The 24,103-nt window shown below is 42.0% G+C and overlaps 1 protein-coding gene across 1 annotated transcript in view; it reads right to left on the reverse strand.

Annotated features, from left to right (window-relative positions):
- LOC135208665 (uncharacterized) overlaps nt 1–22,372 on the reverse strand; it is an 81,328-nt gene extending 58,956 nt beyond the window's left edge. The window contains exons 1-5 of the mRNA XM_064241098.1: nt 22,285–22,372; nt 11,987–12,099; nt 8,518–8,668; nt 3,917–4,125; nt 1,518–1,790 (exon numbers count right to left, since the gene is read on the reverse strand). Of these exons, the coding sequence (XP_064097168.1) occupies nt 1,518–1,790; nt 3,917–4,125; nt 8,518–8,668; nt 11,987–12,099; nt 22,285–22,372 (834 nt within the window). The remainder of the gene's footprint in view (nt 1–1,517; nt 1,791–3,916; nt 4,126–8,517; nt 8,669–11,986; nt 12,100–22,284) is intronic.
- Nucleotides 22,373–24,103: the final 1,731 nt, after the last annotated feature.

Genomic DNA, 24,103 nt, shown 5'->3' on the forward strand with positions numbered 1-24,103 from the left:
TATATGATAATGATATTTATTTTCATTTCTGATGGTTGGATACTAAACTTCAGGCAATGACAAAAAAAGAAGCCAAAAATGAACTTTTAATCTTGAAAACTAAGCGTGCTGTGATTTTTTGAAAAAAACATTTTTTCCGCTTCGGCGCTCACTCCCAGACCCCGCTGGCATACAGGAGACGAGTTTTATTATACCCCTTCGGCGTTAAAGGGTTAAGGGTTCAAGAAATTAGAAATTGTTGCACAGTTATCAACACAAAAACTAAGATTCGATCATCTAGTGTGCAGAAGTCTTTTTAAAAACAAAGTGGCTATTGGTATGGCAGGCTACCGTGCCCTACAACTAATACTATTAGTACAGAACTTACTGCACATGTGTTAGACTTCTGTAAACATCCATGAATTATTGTGCACTCGCACAGATTCATAAACATGACAGCAGACTGTCTCCTTGCAAAAGGAGCAAAATTTTATAGTTTTGATAGGTTAAAGCGAGCTGTTCAATAGTATGAAGACATGAATTTTGTCCAGCTATACAAAGGAGATTCTAAAGTCATTGCTCCTTATGCAAAACGTGTTCCTGGAAAGAATCTTCTTGAAATCTCAAACCAAGCCTTGCAGTTTGCAGAGGTAGATTTCTGATGCATCCATGGAGGGAACAACAGAAAGTCCAGATCAGCAGGTCAAAGACCAAATCACTAGCGCAAAACAACAAGGTACAGAAACTAACTTTTGACTAATAACTCTCCCCTTAACTGTGTGCCATGTCAATAGTGCTAATCTGCAAGGTCTGGAATTCTGGACCTATAGCCACTGCCTTGTAGAAAATACTGATGTGAAAAATGACTGAAAGTTAATATGCTGCATCAAAAACACTAATTGTCTTAGAAAACCATATTCTGTCACTAGATTACTTAATTGGTTTCTATAGTAAGCCTATATCAGTTCATGACACTCAAAACAGCTGACCCTAACTAAGCATATCATGGTGACGAAAATTTTTCTAAATCATTGAAATTAGTAACTTCATGAAATTAGCAACTTAAATATAATAAGTGCTAAAAGTACATTCCTAAATGATGTTATTAATCTGTCAATCAGTAATTCTTAGTTTTTTGTTTATCTTTGATGCAGTTTAAGTATCACCAAAGGACTCGCATATATACTTAACTCAGTAGAGTAACAACAGTTATTTTTAAACTTGTGTAATGCAGTGTGCATTAATCATTTTCATACTTTGAATGCCTTTCCACTAACCATTACAGCACTGTACATTTAAAATATGCCATAGGTATATGTCAAGCTTTTATGTTATTCTAAAATACACCATGTTCAAGTGAATAACCAATAAACAGGGAATTTGTATAGTTAAGTAAAACTTCCGGGGACATTTATGTGAAATGGGACCAATTCAACGGTGTAAAGGTGACGTAAACAATTCTGAACGAAACTAGAATTGCAAGGTACTACTGATTCAGGTTTTAATGAAAATTACAATTTAGGGCAAAACTAGCTTACCTTACATGAAGGACGTACTCCTGGACTAAAGATGTCAACATATAATGCTTTGCGCATGACCTGATCCACTACACGTGGATGGATCTCTCCTGTTGTGTGATATAACGTTTCATCTTCCCTGGTAATATGGAAATACCTGAAATAGCCCAACTTGACCTTAGAATTGTGTTTATTCCATAACCAATTAAAACATTGCAATGTTAAATATTCAAGTAACACTTTTTTTCTAGTGTCAAATGCACACTTTTCTCCAGTAGAACAAGTCTCAGGATTTTATTGTATGTCCTAAAGTCCAAGGTATGTTTTTAACAGGCCTAACCTAATCCCAGAAGGAGGCTCTCTTTGCTGGACAGTAATCAGAACTTCTGTTGATGGCCTCTCATGAAATGATACATCATAATTCATAGTAAATAAACAAAATATAAAAAATATTTTTATAATAAAATTAAGTTTACATATACAGTACTTACCAAGTAATTACTGAACTAAAGATTACGCTCGCACAGCATCCTAATTTCAAAAATTCGCTGACAAGTGACTTGCAAAATGGGGGTGACAGAACCCGGCCACTACTATGGGAGCTTGGTGGTGACAAAAGCTGAAGGTGTCATTCTATTTATTGCTGCCCAGTCCATGAAAAAACAGGGGAGGGAGGGAGGGCTCTGATTTAGTAATTACAGGGAGGGAGGGCTCTGATTTAGTAATTACTTGATAAGTATATCTATAAAACCTAATTTTATTATAAAAATATCATTTTATATAAGTAGCTTACCAAGTAACTACTTAGCTGAATCCCACATTGCAAGGGAGGTGAAATGAAAGGACATTAACCTTTAGGGGCTGGGGTAAAAAAATGAATATGCAGCACCCCTGGCCAGGGAAACTTTGAGGTTGGCCAATCTAAGAAAGAAGCACATTAATGGAAAAAGGAAAATGTGCAAATGTAGATGGCATAAGAAAATAAATTGTTCAAAATTTTCCCTACTTTCCACGATAAGTTAAAAATGACTACCTTCAAGATAATCATACATTCTACCAAGTTATACAATTTTTTTTCTAATACAGTAGATAATTTTAAGTTTTTGTCAAATTATAATTACAGCTCGCAAAATATTAAAACAGGTAAGAACTAAAATCATTAACAAATTCTGAGCATATTTGTTGTAAAATATTTACGCAAATTTATTGACATCAAAGATGCCATAACTTTTTTTGGATAATACTTCTCTTTTCTAACATTTCTTTGCATTTTCATTTGCAAAATTACAATTATAACTGACATAATACCATAAAAGATAAGAAGTAAAAACAACAGCAACCCCTGGTTATATTTACGAGCAAATATATAATGAGAGAGAGAGAGAGAGAGAGAGTTTATTTGAGGAGAGGAGAGAGAAGGATGAGAGAGACGAGAGAGACGACGGGGAGAGGAGAGAGAGAGAGAGAGAGAGAGAGAGAGAGAGAGAGAGATACATCTCTCCTCGAAATCAAGTACACAACTAACTGTCATGAGACACCCACTTTAACTAAACTTTTCTAAAAGTTGCCATTACAGCCAATCTCGAGTTTATGAGGCTTGCAGCTTACAACGTTACGTATTCACAATGATTTTCAATTACATTCATCACGAATTATTTCCAGGTTTATGAAGAATGTTCCAGGGTTACGACACTTACAACACCAATCTGACAGAAGAAATATGACTCCAACAAGGTGAAATAATCAATATTTGATGTGTTTTTTAATGAAAATGCAATAAAAATGCAGTTTACATAGTTTTTAACACACCCAAAGCATTAAAAGTAAGTTTTTTCTTAGGATTTTTTAACAATTTTCAACAATTTCTCAGTTTATGACAATTTTTAATTTACGTCTCAAAAATGGAACCCCCTTCATAAACCGGGGACTGCCTTTAGTAAATTTATGGTCTATAGAAGTTATGGCCCCTCTTTCCGCCCGATTCCCCCAAAATCAATAGCGTGTAATATTGTTACCGACCATGAGTAAATCCGGCCAACACCTAAAACTTTTTATCACTACTCATGTGAGTATATCTGTCCATAAAGGGTTAAGGATAGGATAGGATAAAAGATTAGTTTAACCAGACCTCAGAGCCTAAAAAAAGGCCCTTTTCTCAGGAATTCCTCAGGAACATAATAATTAGGTTAAGTGAGAAATCCCTGCCCTCAGCAAGAATTCCTGACACTGTTGGATCTTGAAAAAAAAGCGCCTCTGCTGAATCCAATTTGGGCATTAAATGAGTAAGTGCTCGACAGTCATGGGAACATGGCATCCATTAAATTTCGTTGGGTCACAATGTGGGCTTGTCATTAGATGACCATGAAAAATCTAGTATGACCTATGCAGAGGCTTGGTAATATTACTTCTTTAGATCTTGCCTTTTGAGATGATGATACCCATGGGTATCCCTCAGATATATTTTTCAGCTTACTTGATATTGGTACGGAAGACCAATCAGTTTGCCAATTTTGATATATTAGAGATTTGACAGATGCTATCCAGTCTGATACAGGGGGATATGAAATTGTTGGGGTAATAGTGCATGCTAGTTTAGCTGCTGAATCTGCATTTTCATTCCCTTCAATTCCTACAAGTGCCAGAATCCAACAGATTTTTATTGACAATTCAAATTGGAAAAGTAGGTGGATTTTTATCTGGATTTCTTGACAAGTTGATTTGAAGATTTGTACTTGTTTACAGCATCAATAGCATTATGTGAGTTGCTGAAAATTATTGAAGAGACTTTGCCTTTCAGATATTATGTCAAGTGCTGCTCGTATGGCTGAGAGTTCTGCAATAAACAGACAATATTAAAGGAAGACCTACTCTGATTAATTTATTATTTGAGAAAGCTGAAGCTCCTACTCCAGTATTGTCTTTTGAGCAATCTGTATACAGTCATACCTCTACATATGAAAGTTCCTACACAAGAAAACCAGGTTACGAAGGCAAAGACGAAGATTTTTTTGCTTCTATGTACAAAAATACTTCAGGTTGTGAAAGGGTGTACTGTAAAGTCCGAGATTCACCCAGGCTGCCAAAGTAACTGTAAGTTACTTTATCGTGTTGTGCATGAACTTAATTACTTACATTATTAGCCATGGGTCCCAAGAATGTTGCTGAAGTTCTCGGAAAGAAGAGGATGCTTTCTATGGAGACGAAGATGGAGATAGTAATTAAGAAGTATGAAGCTGGCATGTGGCTGAGTATGATTGCTACGGAATACGGACAAAATCCGTCGACAACAGGCACCATCCTTAGGCAGAAGGAAGCCATCAAAGCAGTTACACCTTCTAAGGGCATGACTATTTTGTCATACAAAAGGAGCCATGTGCACGATGAGATGGAGAGACTGCTTCTCGTATGGATTAAGGACAAGAAAATCGCTGGCGATACGATAACCTAGACAGTAATCTGTCAGAAAGCCAGCGCCATTATCGGTTATCTGAGCACTCAGGCTGAAGACGACGCAGCAGAAGGGACATCGAAGGTAACCCTTCAAGGCTTCTCGGGGTTGGTTTGATAAATTTTGTTAATGGACTGGCATCCATTTAATGGTGCAGCATGGGGAGGCTGCCAGCTCGGACACGAAAGCGGCCCAAGCCTTTGTTAAGACATTGGACGAGATGACAATCAAGGAAGGCTACAGTTCTCAGCAAGTCTTCAACTGTGACGACACTGGCCTTTTTTGAAAAAAAAAATGCCTTGTCAGGCATACATCATGGAGGAAGAGAAGAAGCTACCCGGGCATAAGCCTATGAAAGATAGGCTTACTCTTGCACTTTATTCTAACGCAAGAGGGGATTGTAAGGTGAAGCCCCTACTTGTGTATCATTCGGAGACTCCTCGAGCCTTCAAGGCCCACAAGTGCTAAAGGAGAAGCTTCCAGTGATGTGGAGGGCTAATGCGAAAGCCTGGGTAAAGAGACTTTTGTTCACCGAGTGGGTAAATCTGTGTTTCGGCCCAACAGTGAAAAAATTCTTGGAAGAAAAGTACCTCCCTCTGAAATGTCTGCTGTTGTTGGACAATGCCCCTGCTCACCCTCCTGGCCTCGAGGAAGATATCCTAGCGGAGTATTCTTTCATCAAGGTTCTTAATCTTGCGCCTAACACCACCCTTCTCCTCCAGCCCATGGACCAGCAAGTGATATCAAACTTCAAGAAAATGTATACAAAACATCTTTTCAAGAGATGTTTCAACATCACCGATACCACAAACCTCACCCTGCGTGAATTTTGGCAGGAGCATTTCGATATCGTGATAAGCATCCGTCCGACTCATTGATCAAGCTTGGTAGGAGGTTTCGAGGCGAACCTTGAATTCTTCATGGAGGAAACCCTGGCCTGGTGCCGCATCCACCCGAGACTTCGAGGGATTCGATGTGGGCAAAGCTGATGCAAATTCAGAAACAGTTGACGATCCTGAAACTGTTTAGCTACTAGATCTTGATGAGATCGTTGCACTCGGCAAGTCACTGGGGCTAGTCGTTGACGAGGACGACATCAATGACCTCGAGGAGCACCAAGAGGAGCTTACAACGGATGACCTGAAGGAGTTGGAGGCCATGCAACATAACATCGCTCAAGACGAGTTCTCTAGCAGTGGCAAAGAGGAGGAGGAGGAGGAGGAGGACCCTATGACAACGGCAGAAAAGTAAGGATGTTCTGGCTGCTTTTCATAAAGTTCAAACCTTTGTAGAAAACACACCCCAAAAAGGCTTACACAGGTTGTATGCTTGCGCAGTTCGATAAAGTTTGCCTGAGTCGTTTCAGGAACATTTTGAAAAGCAGGCAGAAGCAATCTTCCTTGGATAGTTCTTTTTTAAAGAGACCTTTAGTAGTAAGCAAACAGGAAGGGCCAAGTGATATGAAAAAACAGAAAATTGGTAGTTTTGGAGAGAGAGAGAGAGTAGAGATTCGAGAGAGAGAAGAGAGAGTGGAGAGAGAGGAGAGAGAGAGAGAGAGAGAAAAAAAAAAAATGTTTAACCCTTAAACGCCTATTGGACGTATTTTACGTCGAGATAAATTGTCTGTTGGGTGCCGACTGGACGTAATTTACGTCGACATAGAAAAGTTTTTTTAAAAATTCGCGGAAAAATACTTACAGGCCTACCAGCCGAAAACTTTTGAATCACGCACCTTGGGGGATGCTAGGAGCTCACGGATCAAGGCGTTGTTTTGTTTACAATCGTTAAGCAGGGGCGCAAGCGCGAATTTCTTTCTTATCTCACTAAAAAGCATCAGTGACACATCTCAGAAATTATTTCATCACTTTGACACAATTTTTGCACCATTTTAAATTAGCCGTTACATGGAGTATTATATATGAAAATGTGCACAATTTTATGTAGAATACAAAAAAAAAATACTCATAATTGTAGCTTTTAACAGTTTTGAAATATTTTCATATAAATAACGATAAGTGCCAAAATTTCAACCTTTGGTCAACTTTGACTCTACCGAAATGGTCGAAAAATGCAATTGTAAGCTAAAACTCTTATATTTTAGTATTATTCAATCATTTACCTTCATTTTGCAACAAATTGGAAGTCTCTAGCACAATATTTCGATTTATGGTGAATTTATGAAAAAAACTTTTTCCTTACGTCCGCGCGGTAACTCTTCCGAAAAAATCATACGTGCGATTGTTGTAATGTTTGCACCATTTTAAATTAGCCGTTACATAAAGTTTTATCCCATGGAAATGTGCACAATTTCATGCACAATACAACTAAAAACAACCCATGGTTGTAGCTTTTATCAGTTTTGAAATATTTTCATATAAATAACGATAAGTGCCAAAATTTCAACCTTCGCTCAACTTTGACTCTACCGAAATGGTCGAAAAACACAATTGTAAGCTAAAACTCTTATATTCTAGTAATATTCAATCATTTACCTTCATTTTGCAACAAATTGGAAGTCTCTAGCACAATATTCTGATTTATGGTGAATTTATGAAAAAAAAAAAAAAAATTTTCCTTACGTCCGCGCGGTAACTCTTCCGAAAAAATCATACGTGCGATTGTCATAATGTTTGCACCATTTTAAATTAGCCGTTACATAAAGTTTTACATGTGAAAATGTGCGCAATTTCATGTAGAATACAACAAAAAAATAATTGAAGGTTATAGCTTTTCTCATTTATGAAATATTTGCATATAAAAAAAAAATGATATTTTCATATTAAAATAAATTTTTGAACATACTTACTTACCTGGTAGTTATATATATATAGCTTAAGTCCCTGTGACATCACGGCAGAATTCAAAACTCGCGGCAATCGCCGATTGGGTAGTCAGGTGTACCACCTGTGTGCCCTCTATCCAGGTACCTAGAACCATTCCAACTATTCCTCAGATCTTCCATGCCCCTAGTCTCTAGAGGGGAGGAGGGTGGGAATTAAATTATATATATAACTACCAGGTAAGTATGTTCAAAAATTTATTTTAATATGAAAATATCATTTTTAAACATCTAACTTACCTGGTAGTTATATATATATAGCTGATTGACACCTTTGGTGGAGGGTCAGAGACAGCCAACATCGTTGGAATTGACTTATGGGATCGTACCTGTTTAAGGAAGCTGACTTTAATAATCTCGTGTCTCATTATGTCTGCTTTCCTCAAGAGATCCAGCGATCCACCCAGGGGGTTGAAGACCTCAGGGAGCTGTCAACCGGTGCATAACCTCTATGTGACAGGACCTCATCTAATACCTTTGTTCCGGGCGCTACCAAGGAACAAAATGACCACCTGACTGAAAATCAATGATTGTGGAAGCCTGCTTCCAGTCTCCACAAACAACCATAAAAATTCAACAGTTCCAAGGAAGGAAAAAGGTATTAGGTTATGGGATTGTTGGGGTAGCTTCTTCTCCCACTACTGCATTCGCTGTTACGAATGGTCCCAAAGTGCAATAGTCTTCATAAAGAGTCTGCACATGTTTCAAATAGTGTGAGGCAAACACTGACTTACTTCTGCAGAAAGTAGAGTCCATTATACTCTGTAAAGACCTGATCTGTCTGAAAGCTACAGATGTTGTCACTGTTCTAACTTCATGTGCTTTGACCTTCAACAGTTTGAGATCCGCCTCACTATATTCTGAATGAGCTTCCCTCATAAGGTTCTTAATGAAAAAGGGAAATGCATTCTTTGACATTTGCAGAGAGGGCTTTCTGACAAAACACTCAAGCCCCTCTGAATTGGCACATAATTGCTTCGTTCCTTTTCAGGTAATGCTTCAGGACCCTTACCTGACAAAGAACTCTCTCTAATTCCTTACCTGTGAGCTCCGACAGGTTTGGAATCTCGAACGATTTGGGCCAGGGCAGAGAAGGGCGTTTGTTCTTCGCTAGAAATTCCAGTTGTAGAAAGCAGATAGCATTACCCTGTCTGAACCCTACAGATTTGCTGAAGGCATGGATTTCACTGACTCTTTTCGCTGTAGCTCGACCAACTAAGAAGAGAGTTTTATACGGTGAGGTCCTTAAATGATGTTTCCTGTAAAGGTTTGAACCTATCATTCATGAAAAATTTCAGGACTACGTCCAGATTCTATGCTGGAGGGGACTGTAGTCTTTCTTTAGTCATGTCGAAGGGTCTATGAAGGTCTTGGAGATCTTTATATTCAGACACGTCTAAGTTCCTGTCAATGAAGACCTCTCCGAACGTGTTTATGTATCGCTTAATGGTCGAGGTCGAAATGTTACGACTTGTCTTACAGTCTGCAGCGAAGAGTCTCTTACTGTCCTATCCCCTTGCAGCGAAGATTCTTCTTCTCGGCAATGGATAGGACAGCGACACTCCATGGCTGATGTCCATGGTATGGTTGCTGGGACAATCTATTAGGATGAAGTAATGATTGATCTGGAACAACCTACTAAGTCTACAGCGTAGATCGTAACTGACTCGGGCGCTCTGAGATCTGTTTATCGACTGCGTTCGGTGGCGTAGAGTCCAAGCATCCGAGCAAGTCACGTGATTTTTTGTCTTTTAAAAAGATTATGCTGAGAGACAATACACATTATCTATTTGTTTGTCACTGGTGCTGGACAGTGAGGTAGTGAATCCCTTAACGCGGTGATGATTCTCTTAAGTCATGTGCCCAATAGGGCCAAGTCAATTGCCCTTTAGAGACTGAGGTCCTTTATGGCAAGACATTCCCCTAGTAGATGAATCCCAGCTAAGAAGCAAACAACACTGTTTCATTGAAGACGAAGGTGGAGAGTGAATGCAACCTACGTCTTTACAGTCGAATCGAGAGAAGGATTCTCAAGGTTCCATACCTCCGCTTACAAAGGACTGAAAACGCTAACAGCGATTTCATTGCTGTTAGGTGAGGGGTTGTAGTTGCAATGAAAGCGGGGCGGTTTCCAGTAATGGAAATACAGGGAAGTTCTACTTCTCATGGGCTGATCAATTGGAAATAGAGCTGGCAATTCGGGGAGAAGGCGATGTCTTCCGTATATATCTGTTAATTCAGGGTGAACAACGAACAATTGCACCCTATCGAATACGAGATTATTTTGCAGACAAACTCAGAAGTCTGAAGAGACATTCTGCATTATCGCAATGCGATACAGCGGGAGAATAGTAAAGACTTCTGTTACTGTACGGTAAACGTCAAGATGAAAAAGTCCAGAATATATATTTCTGGGCTCAGCTCGTGTCGCTGCGCGAAATATCCTTTAATCTATTATTTCTAGGGTAATATCTGTTGAAAATTCTCGCAATATCCAAGGGGATGCAGAAGATGTCATACATGTATGCGAGAATCCCCGTTAAAAAGAGACGTAAGTCTGATATTGTTGTACGGAGAACAGGTTCGGTACTCAATCATTGTAGGGGAGAGAGAAATAATAAGACAGTGCGTCTCGGAGAACCAGCTGGTAGTACTGGGTTGCCGAATCTGTAGTCTCGGTCTAATCAGTTCCTGTTCACTCGCTATCCTGAGTTGCCAGGTAATTCATTCCTCTAAGGAATGCGTTCAGGTAGAATAATCGAGCGTTAAAAGAAAAAGCAATCTATTATGCTCGAGTAATTATATTTAAACGAAACGGATTTCAGTAAATACAAAAAACTGAGGTGGTTTTGTCGTGACCATACCAAGGTATTTTAAAATTGAAACTGTTAACTCCTGGGAAGATAGACAGTCCCGAGTTGCAGTTCTATTAAGAACCAAGTCGTCTCGGTCACAAACCGTAGAATTAACTACAGTATGCGACTGCCCCCTGGACAATGCAACTGCTTAACAGAATTATGTCTCAAGGGTAATATCCGTTGTATATTTGTAGGCTTCTGTACAAACGACCTTCATCCTAATTCTTTTCCCTTCGAGAAATGAAAATACGGATTGGAAATCTACACCTTTCCTTCTCTAGTCAAGAGAGTAAAGGAGAAGTCTTCCCCTAAGGAAAGCTTCAATAGTAAACATTGAAAAAACCCCGAAGACAAAAGTTCAATCTAAACTGGATGTTCGGGTTCGTTCTTGTGTATTCCAGGGTTGGTAATCTACTGAGATATATTCTTACTCCAGTAGTAGATATTCTTGCAAATGCTAGGAATCCCAGGAACTCAAGCATTCTGCAAGGTTACCGATTATCGTAAAAACAATTATCGAGAATTCTCGATATTAAGTCCTGCGTGGCCTTCTGGGTTAAGGCAGAGGAGACCTCATTCACTAACTCTTGTGCTGAAAGAGGCGCATAAAACAGGCCCGATGAATGAGTATGACCTCATAAGTAAGGAAAAAATAATTCATGACATTTGGCATCCTACTGTTCAAATACTTAAACGTCCGGCGTCTTGGCGTCCAGCCTCTTGACGCCTGGCGTCCTGGAGTCCAGTTTGACTTTTGGAGCTCTATCGTCGAGAATCTGACGATCGGCTTCCTGACTTTTAGTTTCTTGACGCCTAGTGTCTTGGCGTCCAGAATCTTGATGCCTGGCGTCCTGGAGTCCATACGTCCTGTTGCTCAGAATATTGTCGTCTGTAGTCTAGGTGTAAAAACCTTGACGCTCTACGTTCCCAAAAAGTTAAAACTCGAAAGCTCTGAACACTTCTCTGACGAGTTGATCTAATTCTGAAGTCGACTAAAGCACTTTGGTTCTGTTCATAGCCGTTCGACGAAAAAAATACGCCATACTCGAGAAGTCCCCTTGGGTCGAAGAAAGAATTCCAAGGCCAAGAGCTTCTCTCGTCTCATGCTATACAGTCGAGCTGGATGCTAACTTTGCTGGGGGAAAACGAGAAAACTGTCTTAATTTGCTCTTTCATCGTTTGCCTCCAGTTATCCATCACCTTTAGAGTTCTCTTGGAAGAGGGAGACAAAACCCCTCTTTGTAAAGTTTGTCATATTAGAACGATTTTCCCAAGCGTAAACTCTGAAGGAGGGGAACGAGGAGTAGCTGGAATAAAGCTCTCTAGAAAATCTCAATATACAGACCTTTATAAGTTTTTTCAAATCTGATGAAGCATGTTGTTCCTTTGAATGCTCTTCATCTGAAACAGGCTCTAAGGTACTCACAAGAGAAAGAACGTTATCAAGTTTCCTTTCTCCTGAATGTAATCAAAATGTTATTTTCATGATAAAATAAATTTTTGAACATACTCACCTGGTAGTTATATATATAGCTGACGTCAGGGACGTAAGCTATATAGTATACAAAACCAGGCGAGTTAGATGTTTGAAATATAAGTAGCGACGTCTTGCTGACGTCTGGCGTCATGATGTATATGATCCTGACAGTCAAGCTATTGACGCTTTGCTCTATGATCTTCTTGACATTTGTATATGATCCTGACACCCATGGATCTTTGGTGTCCAGTGTCATGATGTTATGATCCTGATGATCATTTATGATCCAGATGTTCAAGATCTAGAAGGTCGGATCTATGATCCCCTTGGCGGTTGTATATGATCCTGACACCCATGGATACTTGGTGCACAGCGTCATGACGTTTATGATCCTGACGCTCAAGTGCCCGGGATCATGCTGTTTATGGTCCTGACGTTCAAGATCTACTCGGACGAAGCCATGATCCCCTTGACGTTGGGATCTTTAGTGTCAGGGATCGTGCTGTATATGATCCTTCATCATGTTTATGATCTTGACGCTTAGGATCTTGACGCTCGGCACTTTGGTGTTTGGCGTCATTATGTTTATGATCTTGACGCTGTAACTCTTGACTCTCGGCGTCATAATTCTCTTGACGCTCAGCGCCATGATCCACTTGACTCTCGGAGTCTCTTGACACTCCAACTCTTGACGCTCGGGGTCATGTTGGAGACTGACGTCATGATGTATATGACTGACATTCAAGCACTTGACGTTTGACGGCATTATCATCTTGACGTTCGGTTCTTTGACGTCCGTCTTCACTATGCATATGTACTTGACGCTGGGCGTCATGTCGAGCCATCTGGCAGATCTTCATGTATGAAGATAGTTTTTTCTCTATATGCTGAATATACACAGATACGGAGTATCTATCTACATCAAACAATTAATCATCTGTAGACGAAGACCAAAGCGAAGAAGGAAGAGGAGAATGTACAGAAGGCATAAAAGCGTCTGACATCTGTCTGTCCTTTACCAAAACAGATGGCCGCCTTTGCGACATCTTACTGCTTTCGACAAAAGGACCAACCGTGTCCGACGTCTTTCCGTCTGCCACCGAAGCAGATGGCCGCCTGTGCGACATCTTACTGCTTTTGGTGGGGTAACTGACATTCTCCAACCTCCTTTTGTCTTCGTAATCAGACTAAAATCTCTTAGGACTGCTGCAATGCTACATCCTGACAGTTCTTGACGCTTTGCGTCACTCATGATCTCCTTCTTATGAAGGATCTAGTAGGTACTGCATCGTCAGACGACGAAGAAAATTCTTTAACTTCGCCTATCCAATGGCGAGTATGAGTGTCCTGGGGACGTCACAGGGGTTGGTGAGCTTGGAAGGGGTCTAGGACCAGGAGTACGATAGATCCAAGCCGTATCAATCGAAAAAACATAATAATTTTTACCTCGCCTTTCCTATGGCGAGGGTGAACGTCCTGGGGATCGTCAACAGGTACGCTCGAGGGGACGGCCGCTCGGTAGCTGAAGCCTCTCGCCTCCCTTCGTCGGTCGACATTCCTTCTCACAGGGGTTGGTGAGCTTGGAAGAGGCCTAGGACTAGGAGCACGACAGGTCCGTGCGGTCGCACCCTCCACTGCACTTGCACTTGCACTGATTTTAACAATGTAACTTGTGATTCTAAAATCTCTCACATTTGACCACGATTTCTCCCTGTTTCCACAGGGGATTATACCTTTACCAAAGGCTTGAATAGTCGCTATCATGTCCTATAAAGTTGGACCAACACTTATATCAGTAGGGGGAATAGAAACTATTACTATGAAAGCAGGGTCAATAGGATCACTAGTAAGGGAAAGAGAATCGTTAATTCCCTGACTATCTCTAGAAGAGCGAGACATAATACTCTTCGCTCTCCTGATGTTATTATTTTCAAGATTTCGCACATAGCAATAATATCTATCCAGTCATTTTCTCCTTGTATCATGCAAATGATCACTCTTGCTTCTCAATTTATATAATATTAACGAGAATCTATCGAGGTTTAACAAAATGTTATTGTTATAATACAATTAAGTTTGTTCATACTTACCTGGCAGATATATATATAGCTGTATTCTCTGAAGTCCGACAGAATTTCAAAATTCGCGGCACACGCAGTGGGCGGCCAGGTGGTAGTACCCATTCCCGCCGCTGGGAGGCGGATATCAGGAACCATTCCCATTTTCTATTCATATTTTATAGTGCCACTGTCTCCTGAGGGGAGGTGGGTGGGCACTTAATTATATATATCTGCCAGGTAAGTATGAACAAACTTAATTGTACAGTGGACCCCCCGTATTCGCGTTCTCCGGATTCGTGGACTCACACATTAGCGGATTTCTCTCGGGAACGTTTCCCTGCATTATTCGCGGAAAATTCGCACATTCGCGGTATTTTTCTATGAGAAATATCCACAAATTCCTGGTTTTTGTGATTAATTTCATCATAAAATGCACTTTTTGTGATAAAACTATTAAAAAAACCAAGTATGAAAATTTTTAGTGGTTTTTCTTAAGTTTTAACTAACGAAATAGGCTGTTTTTAGCGCTTTTATAGGGGTTCCAAACATTCGCGGATTCTAACTATTCACGGGGGGGTCTGGTACGCATCCCCTGCGAATACGGGGGGAACACTGTATTATAACAATAACATTTTGTTCATGAAACTTACCTGTCAGATATATATATATATAGCTGAATCCCACCTTTGGAGGGTGGGAAGAGACAGAATAGAATTTTAGGAAACAAATCTATGTAGATGATAGACATCTTGGTTCCCTACCTTTTAGCATAGCTGACTTCGTGATTACTGTCACCAAAGTCTGCTTCTGCTTTACTAGAGTTGCCAGCGAGGTAGAGACCCGTAATGCTGGTGCGCTCCAGATGATCTGTCAACGGGGGCGTGACCACAATGTGACTAGACCATATGACCATACTTCTGAGGGCAACGAAGCTAAAACCGCCACCTGACCTAACCTATCAAAGTTACTTCCATAACTTCAAGGCTAAAGAAAGGGAACGCGCCTCAAGCGACCGACCCTTCAAAGTTAAAAGCACACCTATCCCTTTTCTATAGGATAGGATTCGTGCTGCTTCCTGCCCCCAATAATATATCTACGGATATGTATGGTCCTAGCGACTTGCAGATCTCATATGTCGTCTTCACATCCCGCCGGGAGTGTGAAGCGAACACAGAGTTGCTTCGCTAAAACGTGGCACTCAGGATGTTACTGAGTGTCATGCTCTGTTGAAATGCTTCCGAGGCCGTGCCCTCACCTCTTGAGCATTCAGTTTAAAAAATCTCAAATCTTTATGCAAACATAATGAATGAGATTCTTTAAAAGAACTCTTTAACAATAACGCCAGGGCGTTCTTGGACATGGGCAAGTCTGGTCTTTTTACGGAACACCGCAGATTGTCCGAATGGCCTCGACTTCCTTTAGTTTTATCAAGATAAAACTTGAGAGCCCCGACATGGCACAGGACTCTCTGTGGCTCTTGCCTCATAATTTGCGCCATCCCCTTGATCTCCAGCCCTCTGGGCCAAGGGTTAGATGGGTATTCGTACTTTGCAAGAACGGAAGCCTTAGAGGGCCACCGCATTATGTTCTCTAAAGCCAAAACCTCTGATGATGGCTAAAACCTCACTAACCCTCTTTGCCGTAGCTAGAGTGGTTAGAAAAATAGCCTTTCTGGACACGTGTATAAGTTTACAGAAAGGAGAAGTTCGAAATGCTTTGACATCCGGAACTTCAGACTACGTCTAAGTTCCATGCCAAAAGCTTCGATCTAGACAATTTCAAGATTTCCACAAACCTCAAAGATCGTGAAGGGCTTTGTTGTTTGACAGATCCGAATCTCTGAGCCTAGAGGCCGTCAATAACATATTTGCGTATTCTACAATAGTAGGGACTGCTTTGGAGGGTAGGATAGCTTATCCCATACTTCAGACGGAAAGGGAAGATGGTAAAGAAATTCACAGAGTTCAAGGTGGAGGAACAGTCTTTCTTCCTACACTATCCCCAGAAACGGTCCAGTCCAATTGTTACACTGCAAAATAGGCAGCACTGCTATGTCTTGGAAATGAGACTTGCCATTAATCTTGAAGATCCTCTCGCTTCTCTACAATCTGAACGCATTCAGACTCAGAGCGGAGAGGTTTTAGGTACCTCTCGAAGCGAGGCTGTTAGAGTAGATCGAATCTCTCGGGAAGGGTCCTTGGAAAGTGCTCTCTGAAGGACGTGGCCTCTGTGAATCCAGCCTCTCGAAGACCAACCTGGAGAAATCAGCGTCTTTCTCGCTCCCTCTGACGCCAGCAATTAAATTATATTTCCTAAGCTTTGAATAGGGGAAAAGAGACTAACCAACTATCCCCATTCCATACTATAGGATGGCGTCTATTGCTACTGCTCTCGGATCGAGAAAAAGGGAGCAACGTAGAAGAAGCTTCTTCGTCTTCACTATTGCGAAGAATCTACGAAAGGACGACCCCAGAGTCTCTACAATTCTCGACACTCTTCTAAATGAGGATTACTCAGTTTGGAAGTTGCTGCCATCGATCAAGAAGATCCGCACAGACGTGTACTCGTGTAACGAACCTCTTGAGGATCGTTACGTTCTATGCTTATGCCCATAACCATCTCTCTCTTCTTGAAACATGAGAGAGCTGTGGAATTATCTAAGATGATTTTGACCACTCGGCCAAAACTCATCTTTTAGGAACTGGAGAGCCAAACAAATTGCTTCCAATTCTTTTAGACCATGTGCCAGGACATCTGTACCTCTGTCTAGATGCCTGGCACCCTCTCGCTATCACCTAAGGTGATTGTCAACGCATTGAGAGATGTTTAGAATTATTTCTAGATCTTTGATGTTATTTCAGTTCTCCGTAGGAAAAACTGTAGAGGTCTGAATTGCAGTCTATTCAGGGAAACAAGCTTCTCCAGAGAGGAAATGGTCCCCAGCAGACTCATCCATTCCCTCACAAAGCATGCTTCCTTCCCTAATAAGGCTGCGCTGCATAAACAGGAGAGCATTATAGTATATGCCGCGGTAGACTCGTACAGAACTCTATTACAGTGCGGTAAACCCGAACAGGTCTAAGAGATATCTCTGTTGAAACTTTCTAAGTAAACGGAAGGCATGTTCAGTCATGATTACTAGAAATCCCCTCAACCCAAGGCTAAAATCCATGATTGTGGGGCAGAAATACGGCTAGTCAGCCATTCCCGCAGGAGAGAGAGACGTAACCGACCGCGCATGTCAGAGAGCTAGCCGGTACTGCGTTAATCACAGTAACAGCAGCCTTCATTCAACGTCTCGCACCATTCTGCCTGAGTTGCCAGCTACTCCATTTACGAAGGAATAGGAATGATATCGAGCAAAAGGAAACCCTCAAGCAGGCATATATAAACGAAACAGAATTTGCTAAATGCAGAAGCTGAGTTGTTGTTGTCGTAACAATACCTTAAGCGCTGTTCTTACCCCGGAAACTTTTGGAAGGTTGAAGGGAATACGTATTGATTAATACACTTAGAACAAGTCCTTTCGGTTGCTATCTGTAGAGGTAAATACGATATGCGTATATGACTTGACCCATACGTTAGTAATATGACGCAGAGATAAACTACGTAAATATTGTAGTTATTTGAGCATCAAATTCTCTACTACATTCTTTCCTCGACGAGGAAGAGAGAGAGAATGGAAATCGACTGTCTTCTTTCTCTTTGCCAAAAGAACGGATTAAAATTATCGAATAGAGATCCTCAAGTGAGAACCGAGGATCGAAAAGGACCATTCAAGCTTCTTATGATATTGGACATAAGACTTCATGGACGTAATCTACAAGTCTTTTTCCCTTCCGAGATGAGCCTCTGATATGAATGAGAGCTCTTCCGAACCTTGTTAATAAAAGCTTATCCGCTTACGCGATAAAATGTTATTAAGATCTTTGTCAATGAGAACTAACCCATTTATGAGGGGTCCCCGACTTACTTGACAAAACGTTTAGCATCTTGTCAATGGGGAAAACCCCCTTACTTGACAAAACAATTAGAATCTTGCTAAAGGGGGAAACCCACTTACATGACAGAAAGCAAGCCAGGAATTCGAGTATATAGTCCTCCCGATTCCCGCAGAAATCGATGAAGGGGCAGGAGAGTTCGAAGAAGAAATTTGGGTATGCCTCATCGCTAACTCTGAATCTTTTTAAAATTTCCTATAAAGAAACGTCCTGCGGAGCGTCCTGAAGAACGTCCTCTTGATGTGTAGGACGCCTATCGTTCTGCAGAACGTCCTGGCAAGTGTTCTGCCGAGCGTCATGACGTGTAGGATGCCGAGCGTCTTCAAAAGCGTCCTCGCTAGCGTCCAGATGTGTAAGACATAAAACGTCTTCCAAAAAGCGTCCTGGTGAACGTCTCTACGTGTAGGACGTCGAACATCGAAAAGCTTCCTCACGTCTCAATGCGTGGGACGTTGAGCATTTTCAAGGGACGTCCTCGCGCGAGTCTTGCCGAGCATGTCGGTGCATAGAACACCAAGTGTTCTGAATGGCATCTCAGAGAGGATCTTGTCGCCCAAAGCGTCAACACAAGTAACTTAGAGAGACTCCTTAGCGAGGGGAACGCCGCTCATGAAGAGCGAGCATCCTAAGCAGAAATAAGGTGATCGTCATCAGGACGAGTCTTAAGGACGTTCGCCACTCTTGACAAAAACGACGGCCGCCTGTGCGACATCCTGCGTCTCATCAAGCTCATCTACACTTGCAGAAGGGTATTTAAAAGGACGCCTGTGCGTTCTTGGGTATGGGGAATTCTTTGCCCTTCTCCTGTCGAAAACTAGGATAGTCTGTCCAGCATTGCTGCCGAACCAGAGACATCTCTGGCCGCTGACAGAGCGTCCCTTAGGGACGAGTAAGAGGCGTCTTGGCGAGCTGTTTGACTATGCAAAGCAGCTTGCCGGACGTCAAGCTCATCAGCTTGAACAATATCCTGTTCCGTAGTAAAGCGAACATTACGTAACGTATACGGAGCCCCATGAGGAGAGGAGGGAGGGGAGCGTCATGGAGAGCAGGAAAACAATCCCTGCTACAAGAGTAACGACGTTCCTTCCTCTTGATAGAGTGTAGCATGTTTAGAAAGGTATCCTCGTGAGGATATTTCCTTATGGACGTTTTCTATTTCTTGACCAAGAAGACGGCCGCCCTTTGTCACACTTATCGATATAAAATACTGCCGAAGGGACGCCAGATCAGTGTGTAGTCCCCGTAATCCTCCATCGGCTTTCGACATGCTCTCTCCCTGTCCTGAGAGTCCGACAGAGGTCCAGGCCTAGAGGCATTATGGGGCCAATCTGACGCTCCCTCCTGACGAGAGAGAGGACGTGAAGCATCCTCTTCTCTAAAGCTTCTTGTAGAGGGCACGAGTCCTTCCGAGAGCTCCAACCACTGCGCGGGGAGGACGCCTCGGAGGACGAGAAGCAATCCTTCATGATTCGTGCACGTGCACGATCTTCGGCAGCCTGGGAAGCGTCAACAGGTCCTACCGAAGGGATGCCAGATCGATGTGGGTTCCCCGTAACCCTCCTTCAGCTTTCGACATGCCCTCTCCCTGGTCCTGGGAGTCTGACAGAGGTCCAGGCCTAGAGGCGTTATGGGGCCAATCTGACGTTCCCTCCTCATGAGAGAGAGGACGTGAAGCATCCTCTTCTCTAAAGCTTCTTAGAGGGCGCGAGTCCTTCCAAGAGCTTCAACCCTTGCGCGGGGAGGACGCCTCGGAGGACGAGAAGCAATCCTTCAAGATCGTGCACGTGCCCGATCTTTAGCAGCCTGGGAAGCGTCAACAGGTCCTGCCGAAGGGACACCAGATCGGTGGGGAGCTACCGTAACCCTCTTGCGGCTTTCGACATGTCCTCTCCCTGGTCCTGGGAGTCCGACAGAGGTCCAGGCCTAGAGGCATTATGGGGCTGATCTGACACCCCCTCCACAACACAAGGGGCACTACACTTCACAACACTGATTGGAGAGCGAGCACTTTAGATTCTAAGATTACTTGATGTAATCCTCCCCACAGACACTTCTTCTAGGCCCATAAGCCATACCACAGGGTTAGGCAAAATAAAGTCTACAGGAGGTTAGTAGGTTCATTATTCTAACTTCTGTTTACTGTGGAGGAAAACCTCCTGATTCTAACACGCTCTAAAATGCGTACACGAATCATACTTCTTCCGTAATCAGTCACACATTACACTAATTACATTGATCTTTTAACAAAGAAAACATATAAACGTCATGTATACTAAGCGAGTGTCTACCGAAAGTTCCGGTAGCCTCACCTTACCCCATGCAGACAACAAAGTCTGAAACTAGGCTAACTAGCTTCAGACATCAAATGCAATGAAAAATTTTAATTAATTTATGAAAGTGTATGCCTAGCCACAAATCCAAGTCAATTATTGAAAGAATAATTAGGATACTTAAGCGGCTAATGAAGTTTCAAAATCCTAGGCGGAGGTACTGCAAACAGTTGTTTACAGCACCGGCGACAGAAAAAATATGAATAGAAAATGGGAATGGTTCCTGATATCCGCCTCCCAGCGGCGGGAATGGGTACTACCACCTGGCCGCCCACTGCATGTGCCGCGAATTTTGAAATTCTGTCGGACTTCAGAGAATACAGCTATATATATATCTGACAGGTAAGTTTCATGAACAAAATAAGCGTTTTAGCTTACAATTGCGTTTTTCGACCATTTCTGTAGAGTCAAAGTTGACCGAAGGTTGAAAATTTGTCACTTATAATTTTTTATATGAAAATATTTCAAAATTGATAAAAGTTACAACCATGGGTTCTTTTTAGTTGTATTGTGCATGAAATTGCGCACATTTCCATATATAAAACTTTATGTAACGGCTAATTTTAAAATGGTGCAAACATTACCACAATTGCATGTATGATTTTTTTCGGAAGAGTTACTGCGCTGACGTAAGGAAAAAGTTTTTTAATAAATTCACCATAAATCGAAATATTGCGCTAGAGACTTCCAATTTGTTGCAAAATTAAGGTAAATGATTGAATATTACTAAAATATAAGAGTTTTAGCTTACAATTGCGTTTTTCGACCATTTCGGTAGAGTCAAAGTTGACCGAAGGTTGAAATTTTGGCACTTATCGTTATATGAAAATATCTCGAAACTGATAAAAGCTACAATCATGAGTATTTTTTTGTTGTATTTTACATAAAAATGCGCACATTTTCATATATAATACTCCATGTAACGGTTAATTTAAAATGGTACAAAAATTATGTCAAAGTGACGAAATAATTTCAGAGATGTGTCACAGCTACTTTTTAGTGCGGCAAGAAAAAAATTTGCGCTTGCGCGCCTGCGTAACGATTGTAAACAAAACAACACCTTGATCCGTGAACTCCCAGCATCCCCCAAGGCGCGTGATTCAAGAGTTTTCGGCTGGCAGGCCTAAAAGTATTTTTCCGCAAATTTTTAAAAAAACTTTTGTATGTCGACGTAAAATACGTCCAGTCGGCACCCGAGAGACAAAAAATGTCAACGTCAAATACGTCCAGTCGGCGTTTAAAGGTTAATTTTACGAAACACATAAAAAATGTAAGGAAAACATCCATAAACTAAAATTTACGAAACACATAAACACTTAACTTTACAGAAAACTAAAATTAAAAAAAAAACTTTTCTTTATTTTATTAGTATCACTTGGTTCTTCCTTTTTGCTTACTCCTGCTAATACTAAAGGCCTCTTTAAAAAATAACTATCCAAGGAAGATTGCTTCTGCCTACTTTTCACAATGTTCCTGAAACGACTCGGGCAAACGTCATCGAACTGCGCAAGCATACGACCTGTGTGAGCCTTTTCTGGGTGTCTTTTTTTCTACAAACGATTGCACTTTATGAAAAGCGGCTAGAACATCCTTAATTTCTGCCGTTGTCATAGGGTTGTCCTCCTCCTCCTAGCTGCTGCTAGAGAACTCCTCTTGAACGACATTATGTTGCATGGCCTCCAACTCCTTCAGGTCATCCGTCGTAAGCTCCTCTTGGTGCTCCTCGAGAAGGTCGTTGATGTCGTCCTCGTCGACGACCAGCCCCATGGACTTGCCGAGTGCAACGATCTTGTCGAGATCTGGTTGCAAAACAGTTTCAGGATCGTCAACGGTTTCTGAATCTGCAGGACCAGCTTCGGCCATGTCGAATCCCTCAAAGTCTCGGGCGGATACAGCATCAGGCCAGAGTTTCCTCCACAAGGAATTCAAGGTTCGCCTCGAAACCTCCTGCCAAACTTGATCAATGAGTCAGATGCATATGACGATGTTGAAATGCTCTTCCAAAATTGACGCATGGTGAGGTTTGTGGTATCGGTGATGTCGAAACATCTCTTGAAAAGATGTTTCGTATACAGCTTCTTAAAGTTCGATATCACTTGCTGGTCCATGGGCTGGAGGAGAGGGGTGGTGTTAGGCATAAGATAAAGAACCTTGATGAAGGAATACTCCGCTCGGATATCTTCCTCGAGGCCAGGAGGGTGGGGAGGGGGATTGTCCAACACCAGCAGACATTTCAGAGGGAGGCGCTTCTCTTCCAAGAATTTCTTCACTGTCGGGCCGAAACACAGATTTATCCACTCGGTGAACAAAAGCCTCGTTACCCAGGCTTTCGCATTAGCCCTCCACATCACTAGAAGCTTCTCCTTAAGCACTTTGTGGGCCTTGAAGGCTCGAGGAGTCTCGGAATGATAGACCAGTAGGGGCTTCACCTTGCAATCCCCACTGGCGTTGGAACAAAGTGCGAGCGTAAGCCTGTCTTTCATAGGCTTATGCCCGGGTAGCTTCTTCTCTTCCTCCATGATGTACGTCCGACGAGGCATTTTTTTCCAAAAAAGGCCAGTCTCATCACAGTTGAAGACTTGCTGAGAACTGTAGCCTTCCTTGGTCACCATCTCCTCGAACGTCTTTTTAAAGGCTTGGGCCGCTTTTGTGTCCGAGCTGGCAGCCTCCCCATGCCACACCACCGAATGGATACCAGTCCGTTTACGGAATTTCTCGAACCACCCATGCGAAGCCTTGAAGTCTGGGGTTGGCGTTGATGTCCCTTCTCCTCCGTCGTCTTCGGCCTGGGCAATCAAATCGCCGAAAATAGCGCTGGCCTTGTGGCAGATTGCCGTCTCCGTTATCGTATCGCCAGCGATTTCTTTGTCTTTTATCCAGACAAGAAGCAGCTGTTCCATCTCGTCGTGCACATGGGTCCTCTTGCTGGACAAAATAGTGACGCCCTTGGAAGGTGTAGCTTAGATGACATCCTTCTGCTTAAGGATGGTGCCTATTGTCAACGGATTTCGGCCGTATTCCTTGGCGATCACACTCAATCACATACCAGCTTCATACTTCTTGATAATCTCCATCTTTGCCTCCAAAGAGAGCATTCTCTTCTTTCCGTGAATTTCAACTTTCTTGGGACCCATGACTACGTATACACTGTACGTAATTTAGGTATAAGTAGAGTAAAGTTCTCACACAACACGATGAATTACGTATACTGCAACGAAATCTCTAACGAATTTACGTTAATAAACGAAATAGTTAGAACGAACGAATACTGTGTGCGTACGATAACGATGCTGGTACCGAGTGGCCGAGGCACGCTGCAACGTAGTAAGATGCATAATGGGAAGGATGCTGACCAATAGGAGAGAAGGATCTCATGGCGGTGACTAGCATCAGGAACCAATGGGAGAGCAGGAGGATGGTGACGAGTCTACTCAGTTGGCGGCGTGCGAGTTTCAAAATTGTTATCGGTGGTCCGGGCGAATCTCGGACTTTCCAGCAACAACCTTTCGTATCTTGAAAAATTTTCGTATGTAGAGCCATAAAATTTTTCGTGTTAGCTTTCGTACCTCGAGTTTTTCGTAAGTTGAGCATTTC

This window comes from Macrobrachium nipponense, chromosome 11 (assembly GCF_015104395.2).
Source record: "Macrobrachium nipponense isolate FS-2020 chromosome 11, ASM1510439v2, whole genome shotgun sequence".
Classification (NCBI taxonomy): domain Eukaryota; kingdom Metazoa; phylum Arthropoda; class Malacostraca; order Decapoda; family Palaemonidae; genus Macrobrachium; species Macrobrachium nipponense.